The sequence below is a fragment of the Leptinotarsa decemlineata genome, unplaced genomic scaffold (assembly GCF_025532065.1).
Source record: "Leptinotarsa decemlineata unplaced genomic scaffold, Ldec_3_MD MMD2_P_RNA_scaffold_11, whole genome shotgun sequence".
Lineage (NCBI taxonomy): Eukaryota > Metazoa > Arthropoda > Insecta > Coleoptera > Chrysomelidae > Leptinotarsa > Leptinotarsa decemlineata.
Window position 1 is genome coordinate 5,907,612 of NW_027412525.1, and position 18,047 is coordinate 5,925,658.

An 18,047-nucleotide genomic window follows, 5' to 3' on the forward strand; every position below is an offset into this window, starting at 1 on the left:
TTAGTCTAGTCTGGTTAATCCTTATATACTAAAATTTGTTACCTGAGGTTCTATACGTGAAGTCCAATATGGAATTTCTCGGTAATTAACTACCTGCAAGTTCTTAGTAATTATTCTCTTCCTAACAGAAGATTTAAAAGCGGGCTAAACGGGATGGGTCCCTTATCGCCATTCATGCTGTTCTTACATTTTGCTATTTCTAGACTCTCACATGCATCGAGTAGCCTGGTGCACATGCTTAATCAGTTTCAGATTGTTTTCACCAATTCTGTGGTCCTTGTCTAGAGCATGTTGGGCGACACTGGATTTTTCTATCCTTCCGTATTTCATCGCTCGTCGGCTCTGGCCGATGTATCTGCTGTTGCAATCTTGACAACTGATTTCGTAAATCCCCGACCTTTCTGTGTTTTCTAGTCTATCTTTTGGATTACCAAGAAGCTGTTGCAATTTATAAGAAGTTTTATATGCAACTTTCATATTTACTTTATCGAATATCTGTTGAAGCCCTCTCGTGCATAGGGGTTCATATGAGACTACTATAAACTTGTAATATTAAATGGGATTACTATAAACTTGTCATTACTCTCCTCTTTTTGAAAAGTCGAAGATTTACGAAGTGCTTCCCTAAACTTGCAGTTTCTAATTATCTTGTCAACTATATCTGGGTTAAAACCGTTTGCTTCAGCTACATACCGAATCACCCTTTTCATTGTCGTACCTATCTTTCTTTAAAGGAAAAATTATCAACCTGTGTACCAGAAATTGCAGTGCCGCCATTTTGTGTTGTGGACAATGATTCGAGTCATTGGGAATGTATCTGAAAGTGCCCGTGTCTTTCCTGTAAATGTCAAATTCTATTTCGTTCTGTTCGTTCCTTATGACCAATACATCTAAAAACGGCAACTTTCGTTCTTTTTCTACTTCATATGTAAATTTTATACTCTTACACCTGTTGTTTAGTGCTGAAAGGACACTCTCAATTCTGGTTTTCCTTGTATCCACTACAGCGAATATGTCATCAACATACCTGATCCAGACCCTAGGGAAGTAACTGAGTTCTTTCCCAGCTTCCGTCTCAAACCTACCCATGAATAGGTTCGCTATAAATGGAGACAATGGGTTACCCATAGCTGTTCCTTCACGCTGTTCATAATATGAGCCATTATATTGGAAACAATTTTGATCCAAGCAAAGCTTGGTGAGATGAATCTATTCTTCAACAGCTTCATTTGCTAAGTTCTTCGATTTCAGAAGATCCCTCAAACACTCTATAGCTTGTGATATTGGAACGCTTGGTAATAAGGAACTCACATCGAACGATACCAATAATTCGCCTTCTCTTAATTTATTATCTTTTATTTTCTCTATGAATTCTTGTGAGTTTTTAACACTCGCATCGGTTGGGACGATCGGGAGATTTTCAAATTCTTTTGTCAACCATTTAGCGATATTATACGAAGGCGAATTATTTGCTAAGACTATTGGTCGCATCGATTTTCCAGGTTTGTGTATTTTTGGTAAACAATATATCTTTGGTAGTGTGGGATTTGAAAGTTGTAGCCTCCTGTTTAAATTCGGTGTGATCAGTGTCTTGCATTTTTTCAATGTGGCTTTTATGTTAGCGGTCATCTTGGATAATGGATTTCGTGATAATTTCTGAAATGGACCATTTTCAATTAAGCTGTCGACTCTATCAAAATAATCTTTTTTATCCAAAATCACCACTTTGTTACCTTTGTCCGCTTTTAAATAAAAACAGTCCTTTTCTTTCAATCCTTTGATAATTTTCTGTTCTTTTGTCGATGAAATGTGTGGCTTTAGCTCATATTTTTGGAAATTTGTTGTTTACATGCTTCGCGAACAAATCCTTTTGAAGTTTCCGGTAGTTGCTGAAAAGAGCTTTCGATACGTACGACTGCTTCTTCCAAATCCTTTTGGGGAGATCTGATGCCGTATTTCAAACCTTTATTCAATAAGGCTAGTTTTTCTTTATCAAAAGATTGCGAAGAGTGGTTTTCTACAATGTTGATAGTTTTCAAAGCCATACGCTTATGCTTTTTTGAACTCAGTTTTTTCAATTTATTATTTAATGAATGCATCTTCTTAATAAATTTTCCTTCAATCATCCTGAACATATTTCTTTGAAAATCATCCCATTGCTCGTTTTCGCTTAATTAAAATGTTAGTTTCTTATATAAATCATATGCTTCCAGTTCTAGCATACTTCGTTTGCTGTACCGATTCTTGATTTCTAGTGTCAAATACTTTTGTTTAGCAAATAGTAGTACTTTTTCTGCAACTGGTGAATCGTTCCTAATGCTGACAAATTTTGGAAAAACTGACCTCCGTCGACATGCTTTTAGAAACCAAATTCCATATTGGACTTCAGGTATACAACCACAGGTAAAAAATTTTAATATATAAGGATTAACCAGACTAGACTAGGTATCAATTTTCTTCTCCTGAGGATGCTAACTTTGTTGGCGAAACGCAGGTCGAGTGCAAAAATATCAGTTTGGTGTTAGGGCAATTGATTTCGAAAAAAGTTATTCAACTTTCACACCAAAGGTTCCAATCTCATCGTTATTAATAAAGGCTTATTATAAATTTCAAACGGTAATACATCAAACAAAATTTTGTGATTTCGTTATGATCTGCCACAGCTTATATGGGCAGATTTATAAAACTCAACCAGGTCCACCCTATGTTTCGCAAACGGGTCGCAAACCAAATATATATGAGCTTTCGGGTCGTTATATACCTACTGTGGCGTACGTTTCGGTATGTAATCATGAATACTTGTTAAAACTAATAACTATGTTTATATATTCAGATACAAATAATATCGTAATAACATTATAATTTGAAATATATGTATACGTTATGTTAAATTGGTATGCTAATTTAAAAAGCTATTAGGTATGAGCAAAAGTTATGGTGTTATGGTTATGGTGATCATAACATTCAATGAATCTTCATCGAATGTTATGATCGAAGGTTCTAAAATTTTCTCAAATACATGATCTAATTTCCACATGCAAGTCCTCTTCTTTTATAATATGTTCAATACATTTTCGTATTTTTTAGAATCCACATTTATTTGATGACTTCTCAAAGAGTATTTTGACATCTTTCGTTTTCAATGTCGTTATTCTTCTTGCAACGAAACCCTTTATTTCAGTCCAAACGAGTTCAAAGTGATGAAGTTCGCAATGATGAGGGAGCATTCGCAGAATGATAATATGAGTATTTCGTTTCTGTTCCATCTTGTCGACTACATATCCCTTTATTTAAACATACTATGGACAATAGTTCTTTGGTAACCATACTTTCATCAAATGGTACGTTTTTTGTCGAAGCCACTCAATGATATTCGTTTTTTTTTCATGTATTAGTTGGCATTCTTTCAACTTATTAGAAATAATATCAGAGTTAGGTGGTATGGGGTTTAACATTTGCTCAAAATATTTTTCAAACACATCGCCGCTCATGTCTGCATGGTAATCGCCAGAATGCTTCGACCCAAACATCAATAAACCGCCCTCAACAAATGTGACCAATGTGATTAATGTACAGCCGTTTTACTTTTTCAGAAGGCGACTCAAATCCTGTAAACTACCCTTCTAAAAATGCTTGACGTAAAATTTTAAAGGTTTTTGTCTTGATACACCTTTCCAATGGTATATCCAACGTTAAGCCAATTTTCTTCCAGATAATACATCTTTATATTCTCATTTCGAAACTCTCGTATCTGCCTCAGGTAATGACTCATCCAGCAAATAATTTCATCGTTTTCATCAATTGAATAGAACTGCCCGATACTTGATGAAAATCCATATTGAGAGCGATTTTCTATTTTGTTATCTCCAGTTGAAATTTAATTCCTTTAAACGTTTCCCCATTTTCTTTCTGCCTACCATTAAAGAATATTTGACCTTCTCTCAAGGCTCTCATTATTTTGTCGAAAGTTGGTATGTTATCCTGAAATAAAATGAGTTTTGTAGTTTTCATCAACAGGTACAGTTTTTCTTTTTGAAGATGGTTTTGGTGATTTCACATATTAATTTTTTCTCTGGTTCTTGATATATCGATTATTTTAAAATTACCATCATTTGCGAACACATGTTCACCAGTGTATCAACGGTATATGAAGACTTATGAGTGCGTCATTAACATTAAGAATAATACTCTTTTCGTTGAGAAAAAAAAGCACGTTTCACTCGAGAAAATAACTGATGTAGCCATTTCAATTCACACACCGGTCGGTTCGACATGGGCGCTTTGTGCACTAACTCAAACGACCGCCGTGTTGGTCGGTGATTCAAACCGCAGTCTGAACGTTCGATTTTCACTAAGACCTCGTTAGTTCTTAGCTCGCACAAGCTTCAACTTCTGAGGGTTGTCGTTCGTAGGGGTGCCACAGCTGGTTAAGGAAAAACATATTTCAAACATATTTAAGCACATAAGTATACTTTGCTAATAACATCACTGATTAGGACGCAAGGGCTTGTACTTGTAATTAACCTTGATTATGAAACTATTTAGTTGGATTTTGATGAATATCACCGTTTTCGTGTTTCAATTGATTGATTCGAACAAAATAATGGTTATTGTGACTAAACTTTAAAAGTTAAGTTTCGTGGATGCTAATGGGTACTCTAAAAATATATAGTAGATTATTATATATATTATCAATTGTTTTCGATGCGCACGACAAATAATGACTTTCAAAGGCAAATTTTTGTTAATTTGTGTTACATTATTGAAATGTTTGTAGATAATTTATTTGAAAATTGGTCAAATACTATTTTAGTTGATCATATACAAAAAGGTAAATATTTTCGAAATGTAATATTAGTTTAGATTCAAATTTCGTAAGGTTATAAAAATTCAATTTTGTCTATAGCTGGAAGCCCGCTTCAAATTCTGTCCTTGAAGTCCAAATATGTATTCTAACCGCCACTACCATATATCAGTATAAACATTCAAGATCGGACGAACGAAAATACACTTGAGCGAAAGTGTTTATAAGCAAATATTGATGATGTGTATTATGACAGTACTGAAAAGTGGTGATGTAATTCACTACTTATGTTCAGTATGTTTTCAAATGATCGCTGCGTCCTATTAATAATAATTCACGATCGTGGTCAGTATAACTAACGAATGAAATTTAGTTATGCTCGGTTGGATTGAACCAGTGTATCTTTAATCTATTCAATTCAAATACATGATTATTTATCATTAGCAATGAACGCATTTTTAGGACAAAGTATTATCTTAATGCGGATTATATTGGGTCGTAAACTTCCTGCACTCTGTGTATAACAATAATTTTAAATAAAAAAATGAAAGATGATAAAAAAATATTGATCATCAAAACATCTATATTTACTGTTAATTATTTAACAAATGCCTCTGCGTCTTTGAGCATTGAAATGTATTTTAATCGATTTAGGGGATACAGTTTTACCTTCTATTAATAAATCATGGTATAATGGTAGAATTTCTAGGACTTTTCTGCAGAAAATTTCTACCTCTTCAAGGATCATTTTCATACATTCGATATTTGCAATACTTCTCGAAATATTTGCAAAAAATGAACCAGATTTTCATTTCTTACTCGTTTGTTTATAACTTTTTGCAATATTTTTGTGTGGAAACTTCCATTCCGAATCGAATGATTTTTTGGTGAAAGTGAATGAAAAATCGCCGAAAAGGATCTTGTTGCCTAGAAATCAAGCTATTGCCTGAAATCAAAGCCGGCACCAGAGGGAAAATAGTGTTCTCCTTTCTGAGTGCACCTGGGCCGCCGGTCCGGTTTTCTACCAGTTGCTTTGGTAAGTGGTGTCGCAACTCACCAAAGGCCAAGGGTGTTAGTGGCCATCCCTGCTTCTAAATCGTTCATTATTATTATGCTGTAGTATGCGCTGATCAGGCCCTATACCCCGAAGCCCCGATACATTCGGGAAGGCGCGCCAGCATTATCAACCAACGACCACTCCCCACACCGTGGGGTGAGTGATCATTGGGTCAGAGAATCATGTGCCCTGAGCAAGCGCAGTAAGCCAAAAATGACAGCCTTCTGTGTCTGTCCGACTAAGATGTCTGCCTCAGTGCAACAAGCCGGTATGAATTTGAGATTCGAGAGTAGAAAGGGCATCATTCCACCAAGGACTCCAATAATCAGAACAACCATCTTGACAGAGTGACCTGGATAGAGTCTGCGGAGTTCGAAGAAAAAATATCGATATTTTATCCGTTTTTCCTCCTCTGTTCTGACAGTATTCGTCTCGCCAGGAGCTGAAAACTCCATGACAAATATCGTTTTGCTCTGGTGGTCGAAAAGGACTACATCAGGCTTATTAGTATGTATGAGTCTGAGGGTGGGGAACGAATAGTTCCAATAAATTCGGCACTTCCAGTTCCCCACAATGGATTCAATATCCCCCGGAGCGTAGGGCAACACCGACGTCTTGTCAATACCGTAAGAGTGCCGTAGCTACTAATATAGCACTCTTAGGGCCGCGTTATCTCGATGGATATAGGCCGAGACCGCATATGCTGGTCATGCTGATAGCAAGTGCATTATGTTCTCAGGCGCCTCGCGACAGTCCCTGCACCTTGTCAGGCACCTTAATACCTATCACGCGACTGTGGTAGATTGAGGTGTTGAAGACACCATCCTGGCAAGCTATGATGAACCCCTCAGTTTCCGACTTCAGCCCACTCGACCTGAGAAAAGCGAACGTCAGGCGTTTTGATAAGCCAAGGTCTCCAATGTCAGTGAAGAAGACCCCATGCATTGGCTTATCCTTGTGTTTCCGAAGAAATGAGGGGATCTCTGCGGCTTTTGTTCCAACTCGATGACAGAGCTGTGGTCACCTCGTTCAGTGTCGGAAACTAAACCGAGTTCATCAGCTGCTCGGGCAGCTGCCCTAAAGAGAAATGCTCCAATTCCTGCTCTCTATTATTATTATCATCATTATATTCATTTTGTTTTCTGTTGATTTTTGGGTTATTTAGATTCCGAAATTCAAAGCTAGGCCACCAAAATAGAGTTCAACAGCGATAAAATGCTTCCTCCCAAAAGCGATCATACGCGACTCAAATATTTAAATATGATTGTAGCTAATTGAAAAAACTTCACAGGTCCATTTTTTGTACTTTTTGTTTTTTTGAGCAATACCAATCGAGCAACCAATAGATAAAACTACTGGTACTACGGTATTGCTGAATAACCAAGTTTCGTTCAAAAATGGATATTCATCGATAACATTTTTTCCTAATAATGTCAAAGTCTCTATTTCTTGTTCAAAGTATTCATTTTTCTCATAGTTATATGTCTGACATCCGACAGAACTATTTTCATCAGTTCGGACTTCCATTGTCTAATATGATATAAATTGATTTGAAGTTCCTGAAAGAATCTGTAAAAAAAATTGAAAAGATCAGCTGAAAAAACAATTTTATTAAGCAAAAAACTGAAATTACAGTGAAATGACATAAAAGTAATAACCAAAAAAACCAAAAAAAAAATTTAACTATTAACACGAGCTGAAATAATTACAAAATTATTAACAAGAAATGTAAATTGAAAATATAAAATTAAAAGATTCCAAACCAAGTTACTTCACGACGTTTCGATTGTAAGAATCCACAATCGTCTTTGGGTGTAAACTGTAGTGATAACTACATTTTGTTTTATGAGAGAGAGGACATTGGCAGATTAAGATCTTCAGATGATGTGGTGATGCAGGTTTTTCCGGGTTTTCGTGCAGCTGAAAAAGCAAATGCGCCACTGGAATCAATGAAGTTGCCCCGGAGCGACAATTAATACTTATTGTTGTTTTATAATTTCACAAATAAAGTTTACCTTTCATATTCTATTCGTCTAAAGGAAGTATAATATTTTGTTAAAATCAAATCAGATAAAGGGTGTAAATGATTTTTTTGATTAGTCCAGTATATCAATTGTATTGAGTTGAAAAATCGGAATCATATTGTTTACTTTTGAAAAATCGAATCGTGTAATATCTCCTATTCCTATCAATTAATTTCGTAAAACTACAGCATTTGTTGCTTGTCATGAAAGAAATGGAATTTGGATTATAAAGGTCCTTCGTGACTGGAACTGGTAATACAATTCAATATGCATAAAGATAAATAATTAAGAGTTGTTTATGGAAATGGGCACCATTTGTAATGAAACAATGCCAGGAAAATGTTATCAATTATCTACAATATTCAAGCCTAAAATTATACTACTTCGAAGTCTCTCAAACAATGAGCTGCAAAGACAAACGCTGTAGATAATAATTGTATAGTTCAAACGAACTGAAATGTATATTTAGTTATAAGATCCACAAAAGGTTTATTAATAGCTCATTGTTAAAATCAATTTTTTTAAATATATTTTTTTATATTCGTATATTTAATTTTTAGCCAATACATGCTTTCATCTTTCTAGATGAAGTATAAAGGCAATCGGCTATAATTATTGGATAGTTGGTTGGCTGATTATTGTGGAGAAAACTCGTTATATCGTTTTATTTTCAAGATGTATTATTAGTGTATTTATTTTGAACATCTATGTGCAATTCTACAAACTTGTACTCATACAAACATTCGTTATGGAATTGAAACACGGGTGTGAAGTTATCCATAAAGTACACTGAGTGAAAAATATTAAATTATATCATTCAGTATTCAATAAAATGTGCCAGGTCGCCCGAAGGGGTAAAAATAGAGTGGAAAATATTTTGAAAATTCGTGTCATGAAAAACTGACTTTGTACACCTAAGAAATGAAGATGTTATTCGGGTTCTCCAATTGAAAAAGAAGAAACTTTACCTACCTTCGAGTTTTGCATGCCGTTTAAGTGGGGTAAACATTTTTGTCTCATTCTATTTCGGTATTGAATATGGAGTATGCAATACTGGGTATCTTGTTTATTATTAGATTTTGAAAGTGTCCATCCAATGGGGTATTTGAATTCAAATTGTTTTTTATAGCAGTCTTTGATATTCTTAAAATCTGCCTAATAGTTTTGTAAAAAATACATTTTGGAATTCAAATTATATTTAACTGATAGTTGTCTGTAATTTTCTAGTTGAAAAGTTCTTGAATTTCTTGTCGGAAAAGAGTGTTCATTTTTGATAGAGAAAAGTTTTTCTAAAATATTGTAGGAGTTCCTCATAATGGGTCTGTTTCTATTGACCTCTTAGTTTTATTGTAGTTGTTATTGTTATTTATATTTATACCTAACGGAAAAACAGATTTTATACCTACTCTTTCAGAAACATCAACTATTATGTCTGAAGGTGATTAATATTGTTTCATTGTGAATTTTATTAGCTCGGACTTCCATTGTCTAATATAATATAAAATGATTTAAATGATTTGAAGTCCTCAAAAGAATCAATAAAATCAAAACGAATAGCTGAAAATAACAATTACGTTAAAAAAACTTGAAATGAAATTACTATAAAATAAAAAAACAAGCAACAATTGAAATATTCAACAATAAAAAATAATTGAAAATCAAAAGATTTCAAGCCAAGTTACTTCACGACGGCGACGTTTCGATTATTGGTATCCACGATCGTCTTCGGGTGATGACTGGACTTATTCCTCCAAGAGATGACTATTTATAGGCTATTAGAGGAGGAACAAGTCCAGTCATCACCGGAACTAATGAAATTTACATCAACTCTATGTTCCGCTTTCCAAGATCGTGCTCAGATAAGTAACAGCACTAAAAAATCCGTTCTTCAAAAATATTTTGTTGTTTCAGGTATGTCCGGCGTTAGTTTGTCCGGAAGTGGCGGGCCCCCCGTCATCGGCTCAACAAACCCGGGGGCTGTGGAACTCAGCGACACGGGCGGTAGGGCCCTTAAATTGCAGACAGACACCCCACACCTGGTCAGCATGGGCGGAGATCGACTCAGCACATCGGTTACTCTACATCCTATACCACAAGGTAAAATTAGCGATCATAAAAATTGTTGTTAATCCCAAATCTCATTTGTCAATTTGTTTAGCCCACTGTATAAGCAAAGTTTGTCAAATAGCTTTGAATATTATTTTTCTGTTGAATTCATTGAAATGATACAATGCTCATAATATTCAGAATAGTTACTTACCTATATTATAATTCCAAAATAGTAGACAGCAAGTTCTCAGAAAAGATTGTGACCTTTTTGCCGTAATCTGTCTTTTGCAGTGGTGTACGGAAATTATCCTAAACAGATGAGAAAAAATAATTATAAAATATATAGAATCACAACCTGAAAACAATTATTTTATTTTAATGCAATATTACTGAGAATTCAGTGGAATTTTAGTATAGTTCATGGTTTGTTCTATAATGACCGTCAAGTAATTCGGGTGACTGGGGTGCCGGCTCTGTGGTCTCATATCAAAGCACGATCGATTTTAACAATGAAACTATATTGTTGAAAAATACGAGTTTACTCATTCACGTTCTCCGTTAATATATTAGAATATTAATTCGTGTATTCATTATGTTGACATTAATTCTGAATGTCTGTGAGCAACAACGGCTGGTAAAGAAATACCTATGTTTAACTGGTGTAAAAACTCTTGATCGATTTTATGAAAGTATATTCGGAGAATATTAGTAAATGCAGAGTTGTAGTCTTTTTTAAATAGGGTCTACTACGTTCATTTGTTTCATTCGAACACACTTCTCCACTTTTAATTCTCAACATACTCCAGACAGAATCAGAAGTTATAATAAGCGGCTCTGAACTAGCTTGAAACCGACTTACTTCAGCTCACACACGTATCTCGAAGACTCCGAAGATGTATTCATAATCAGTCGTTGATGCAGAAAAATCAAGTGGGCCATAGAAAGTCTCAAATTGTCCCAGTTAATACAGAAAAACTCCACGTTATTGAATTAATGGATGTAGCCGTTACTACGTGAGAAACTAAACTTCCTATATTTTTACCACTTGCATTCGTTACAAATATAAGTGGTAAAAAACCATAGAAATTTTTATTTCTCATTTTACTTCACGTTAATACTTATAGAGCTACGAATTATGGCCAGCAGGCAGATGAATCTATGCTCTGCATTGATCAAACCAGGGAATTCAGAATATGATTTGGTAGATATAAAGGATGTTTTTCTCAATAATTCATTACTAGATTCCTTACTAGGTTGAGATATTACGTATCACAGTAATCGGGCGAATAGAGACAATTCTTGTCTGCTGTGGTCACCAACAGTCGTTGACCTAGTGATAAAAGCACCACGGTTCAAAATTATATTTATTTTGCTTTATACTATTAGGAATAAACATGACTGCAGATTGATGGAATACTGAGTACCTACTCTGAAAGTCACACATCTACAAATCAAACGTGACTTGACCCTGCACACGCTCTTTGAGACAAATGGTACAATAATATTAGGTAACCTTTATGGAGAAGTTCTTCTACAACTCTTCTGGAAAATGTTGCAATTCTAAGAACACTTGATTCCAAAAATTGGTATATCGTGCAACAAAACAATCTGGAAGTGATCTTGGAATATCTAAAACATCAAACGTCAAGTTTCCATAATTTATACAAAAACGTCATTAATCCAATGTATCTACATTTTTTCTCACTCTTCTTTTGTTTCATAATTTTTGTATTACCAATTGTACTTCGTTAGAGTGCAATTATAATAATCACATATATTAATTCATTCACATGTCCAAATTTGAGCTCATTATTCAATACCTAAATATTCAGTCGAGTATAGTGTGTTGGAAGCGGCCACATAAAAACACCAGAAACACCTCCTGTTTATAAACTATCAGATGATGTTTTGAAAAATATACTTATTACTATGGAATGTTTGAATTATTCATCCGTTATGGTTTCAGTCTAAGATCCATGTGTTGAAATTTTCTGAACTTCTTTCGTGAAATCACGTCACCACAAGTGTATTTTTTGAATGGCCATGCAATAAGTGACGTATGTGGATAATGTAGGTTATATGTACAATACGTTGTTGAAACCTTGAACGAATAAAAAATATATCAACAATGCTGTCTCTCGAATTTCGAACTAGAAATGTTAAGTCAATAAACCAAAAGTCGCAATTATTAGCCACAACTACTGAGAAAAAGGGTTCTAAAGATTCTATATTATTTTTTGAAATCAAAGAGATAAATTCAAATCGAAATCTGTTTTAAAATGAGCATAACCCCTTTTATGTCCTTAAGGGAGAGTTATTTCGAGTTTTGATGTTCTATACTATAACTTTGCATCTGTCTGCTTCCCTATTTATATGTTTTTATTTTACTGTAAAACTTGTAGTTTTGTCAAAAAACAAATTTAATTAATTATACTTCACAAGCATTTCACTTGTTTCACTGGTTTATTTCGCTTGTCGATTTTGAAATCGGCAGTTCTGACAATTAACATCGGAGAAGGCCAGTATGTTCAGAAAATACGATTAGCGAATCTATTCCGTTGATCGTCAGTTTTGTAACAGTATTGTATCTTTCAACGATTTAACATTTTATTTAATTTCATTGCTTTAATCCCTCGTCCATTTCTTTTCTGCAGTTGTCTTCCAGACATTTTTGGCCTGAAGCACTTTTTCACGCCTTGATTATGCTGTTGTTCTTGAGCTTAACGATCTGTTGTTCAATTCGTTTTCCAATTGTTTTTTTTTCTGTAGTTTTAATGATTTGTTCAGTTGTGCTACTTTCTGTAATACATTGAATGTTTTTTTTCTCGTTTTTTTTTTTTTAGTTGGTCACTGACCCTTTGTCCTCCTTCGTTTTCTTCCTTTTCTGTGTTGAATATTTTCCTTCAGTATATCTATCGTAATGTCATTGTAATCAGTTTCATTTTTAACATAGAATAAAGAAAATAACTTTTGTCTGATTTCTACTAGGTTTATTATTTGTTACGACCGGTTTCTGTTTATTAGACCATTTTCAAGTAACTAATACAATAACAAGACAAGTACTTGTATCATACTTGTACTTGTCTTGTTATTGTATTAAATTTCATTTCATTTATTCAAATAAAAAGTAGATATATCACATTGATTGTCCAATTGCAAGGTGTTCTTAATGTAATTATTGGTATTACTTTCAGAATAGTGGTCCTATTTTGTTCAGGTGTCCTCTAAATGACAGAACAGTTTTTATATATTGTCCGATTTTTTTATGAATATTGAAATCATTCATGTAATTGTGTGTGGTACAACTTTAGATATTACTTATTATACAAATGTTGAAAATGTTCTTATAGGATGAAACTGCAGTAACATTAGTTAAAAATACAAGTTTTTGTGATATACTGTTTGGAACCTTTGCTGTAGTAATGAATATTACTGGAGTTTCTTCCCAACACCAAATCGTTATTTTTAACACCTCGACACGTGTTTCGATCACCAAGTGATTATCTTGAAGAGGAAGTTCAAACTTAACTTAACTTAGCCTAATTGTCTCTACTAATTGGCCATCTAACTGGATAAATTAAGTCAGTCATGCATTCATTGGAAGTTCGTGAATGGCATCTCATAATCCATGAATGAAAGCTGTGAAAAGCTCCTTACGTCGATGTTCTCTAAAAGAAAGGACCGGTGATAATTCGCTCGTTCGGTATCCCACACCAGACGTATATTTTTTGAGAATTCCGACCTTTACAGTTCATTACCGAATGGAAATTATCCCAATAGCGACAATTTTGTGATGTGAAAGTTCCTTCGACGGTATAGGTACATAACATATTTTAGAAAATTTCCATCATATAAATGTTCAGTCCCCTTGGGCCCATGAACAATATCCTAAACGTTTTTCTTTGTCGCCTTCTTGCAATGTGTGTAAACAAAGATTTGGTTTAAAAGTGTCAATATTGTCTTCCTTGAGAAATCACCGACTGATTTGTCGAGTCACATTTAAATCTGAACCAGCATTCCGTAAACTGAAATTAGGATAATTTCTTGAATATTCTAAAATAATTCAACCTCAATGTTTCTTCAGGATTATTTTTCTAAAGCAGCGTCGATACTGTACCAGTCAAATTGAATATTTTCAAATTTAATTCACCGTACTGCAGTAAGAGATTAGATTAGGATGCTCTGCATGTCTGTCATTGAAAACTCATCAACCTCTCTATCGTCATCTCCCAAAAAACGTATAATTTCAACTTATTGCAAGAATACACTTTCACGAATATCTGTTGAAAGAGGGAAGTTGTCATTTCTTTGTTTTATTGATGATATTTCTATAAAATTATGGTCATAATTATTTGAAAGCATGCTGAATCCAGGGATATATTAATTTTTTTATTGAAAAACACTAATGCCGATCTTTCATTTTGGACAAATACAAATATTGCAGTACCTATGCTCTGAACATCAAAATAAGCTTTTTGAATTTTGTCCCGTAAAAGATATTTGCTTTCTAAACTATTTCTAAAAAATGGTGGAGATCTAATAATGAATACTTGGACCATAACTATTTTCCCTCTTTATTTCAGATTTCTATCAGTATTCAAAAATTTACACATTCGGCATTATGCTGACGATACCCAGTTGAATGTATCTTTTTCAACCATAAATCTATGAGTGAATTGAATCTTAATTTGCAATGATTGTGTGATATAAGAGTGTGTATGGCACATAACCTCAAACTCAATAGTCCGAAATCTTTTGTAATATTTCTTGAACCTAAGAAAGAAAGAGAGCGCTAGTTCTGTGATCAGTATAAAACTTAACAACGGAATACTTCCACAGGTCAATGAATGCAAAAATTTAGGGCTCTATTGTGATTCTGATCTATGATTTCATAGACATATCAGTCATCTCTGTCAAACTTCCTACAATGTTTTCAGTCAGTTGTTTCCTAATAAAGACATTATCTCTTTTAAGTTGAAGCTGAAATTATGTGAGTCACTTATTTTATAAAAACTGTCATACTGTTACTGTATTTGCGGTCCTGCGATCTCACAAATCGATTCAGTTCGATTCCAGACGATTCAAAATTCATGTCTGCTTTTCTTATTGCATAAAAAAATATGATCACATTAGCTCAAAATAAAAGAATTAAGATGACTAAGATTAGAATTACAACGGAAACTTCATTTGCTGACATTCACTCATAAAATGTTGAAATTCAAAAAACCAGAATGTTTAGCTGGCAAACTCGTCGTTCTTAAACAATCGACTTCCCTTTTTAATTGTAGCTTTTCATATAATACTGCCAAATTCTTGAATGAACTTCCCAGTGAGTATAGACATTATTTAATCAAACAGTTGAAAAGAAAAAATGAAAGTACCCTTTCTCATTCCCTGATTGTCTTATGCCGTTCTGCATATCTCTAACAAATTATTCTCTTTTCAAGTGATAGGCTTTTGGTACTTATATTTTTTTATATTGGTTATCAATATTAATTACTACTTTTCATATATATAATGCATTCGATCGAATCTTCATTTGTATTTGACGACTTTATATAGTATTCTAATTCATTTTAAAAATATTTAATTTGTGATGGTATTGTGTAAGTGATACTATTTTATAGATGTCCACCCTTTCTTTGGAATAAATTTGATTTATCAGTGTCATTATTTTTTTTTACCGTAATATGTGCTGCTCAGGCCCTATCCCCCGAAGCTCCGAAACATTCGGGAGGGCGCGACAGCATTATCAACCAACGACCACTCCCCCACACCGTGAGGTAAGTGTCCGAGAAGCATGTGTCCTGAGCAAGCGCAGTAAGCCAAGAATGACAGCCTTCTGCATTATTATTATTATAAGTAAAAACAGTTTTTCAGTAGTGTTTCTAATTTGAATAGGTTGCAATGTATCACATAATTTTTAACATTCAACAATATAACACGGATGTTTTGCTATGATCAATAGTTTCTCATTTCATTTCTCACTTGAATTTCATAAGGGTAGTTTGTTGTGTTTGAGCGAAACGTATAACAACAATATTTTGGCAATGCTTTGTGAACTGAACAACAATTTGCTACATCCTCAATCTCTTGATTCAAATATTGCAATTTTTGATATCCTCATGATGAATTGTAAAATTTCTATCCTCATGTTGGCAATAGTAAACTAAACATTTTAAAAAACATTTTGAAAACAAGTGTTTTTTCATTCAATTCCTAGTAAACAAATTATTTTGGTATCCGGTTTAAATGACAAACTGTATCGAAGCCAATTTATTGCTACACGATAGCCTTTTATCTGAATTTGACCCATTTCCAAAAAAAAATCCATTTACATTCTGTATTATCAACTTCAACTGTTCAACAATCAGAGTAAACAATAATGTGTGCAGTAGTTGTTCCCACGTAAACGTGATAATAGGAAATCAAAATGCGAACGTCATCAGACAGTATGTTTAATGTTAGTTCCACACAAATTGGATAACGTGAATTATAGAAATTCATTATAAAATATTGATACACTTGAATCTGATTGCAGAGGTAACCTCTCAACTATATAGGTACGATAGCGCCGGCCGAAATTCAATGGTAATAGTACTTATGTTTTGTCGTATTGGCAAGTTCTTTGTGTAATAATATTAACATTGTAATCACAGAACCGGACTGAAAACTAATCGATATTTATAGCTGTCACTCTTTAATAAGAAAGAGTGCTGCACCACTCATAATCGAAAGGGTGCTACCGACTTTTTTTTCAAGTGGAAAGAGGAATCTTGTGATACTTCGTTTGATATATCTTTTAAAATCTCTTATAAACACTGGTTTATTTTTAAAAATCAGATCAGTTGTTCCTGGATAACTATCATTGTCTCAAAAATTTGCAAACAAACGATAAACATAAATTTCAATAAAAATATAGTCAAAAGTCAAAATGTACTCCAGTTCATCTCAATAGATGATCAGAATGTCCACCATTCATTTCCTGACAACAAAAACAAAGTTTGTTTCGATGCAGTGACTTCTTATTTTATCCATTAGCTCTTGAATGGATTGCTGTTATGTAACTTATTCTTTAGATTCACGAATCCGTCCATTGAAATGTGAGGCCGTCATTTCAGGCGGACCGCTCTAAAGGAACACGATTAGCCATCTACCGGTTCGGATATTGTCATCTAGCCACAAACGAACTATTCTGTCATGAAATGAAATCAGTGAAAACACTTTTTCCTCACCAGAACAAAGACGCTGTATCTAGACGCGCCTTTCGCTAACCAAGTTAACATTATCAGGATTCATCTCCTGATACTGCTTACCTAGTGAGCGAAACGCGCATAGAGACGGCATTTTTGTTTTTGGTGAGGAAAAAGCGTTTTCAATAATGGCTTGCTAGATCATTTGATAGGAGGCATCTAGATGTTTTTGAGTACGATTCATAATCGTACATTTTAGAACTCATGAAAAGAAAAATAGGTACACAGCAAAATTACTACGGGAACATTGGATAATGTAAGAAACGAATTTGTAAATAGACTTTATTACTGTCAGGAAGTGCATGGTGAACATTTTGAATTGTAATGTACTGGAGTTAGTTTTGAATACAGTTTTTTTCGAAATTATGTTATTTATTGTTTGTTCACAGATTTATATAAGGGATATAAAACTGTTGGTTATCCAACTGATCCGGGTTATCCAGCTGATCTGATTTTCAAAAATAAACGAGTGTTAGATAGAGAATCAAAGAACCTGTCAAACGAGGTGGTGCCCCTTTTTCTATTTAAAAAAATACTTGATTGTACCCCCGGCGACAAGTGATGCAGCACTAACGTTTGTTTATCAAAAAGTACTAAAAATATTGTTGGTTACGTTAACTTTATCCGACCGTCATTTTTGTTCCGTTCAAAATTAGGAGGTGGATAATTTTTAAGTACGCGCTGTATATTTCAAGAGTAAAGTATAATAATTGTTCGATGCATAATAGACATACATTTATTTCTATCTTCAAATTTAAATAAAACAAAGTGTGTGTGAGATATCAAAATGTTTTATTCGTTTGAAAGACCTATTAATATCATTATGTGTGAAATATAACATGTTCAAATTTTCGCCAAGG

General features: G+C 33.9%; 1 protein-coding gene across 5 annotated transcripts in view; it reads left to right on the top strand.

Moving 5' to 3' along the window:
- The window catches only part of LOC111507540 (uncharacterized), a 209,820-nt gene that overhangs the window by 72,945 nt on the left and 118,828 nt on the right, over positions 1 to 18,047 (top strand). For all 5 annotated transcript variants that reach the window (XM_074170429.1, XM_074170435.1, XM_074170405.1 and 2 more), the window contains exon 2: positions 9,797 to 9,982. In XM_074170429.1, coding sequence (XP_074026530.1) covers positions 9,799 to 9,982 — 184 coding nt within the window. In that variant the 5' untranslated portion in view covers positions 9,797 to 9,798. The remainder of the gene's footprint in view (positions 1 to 9,796; positions 9,983 to 18,047) is intronic.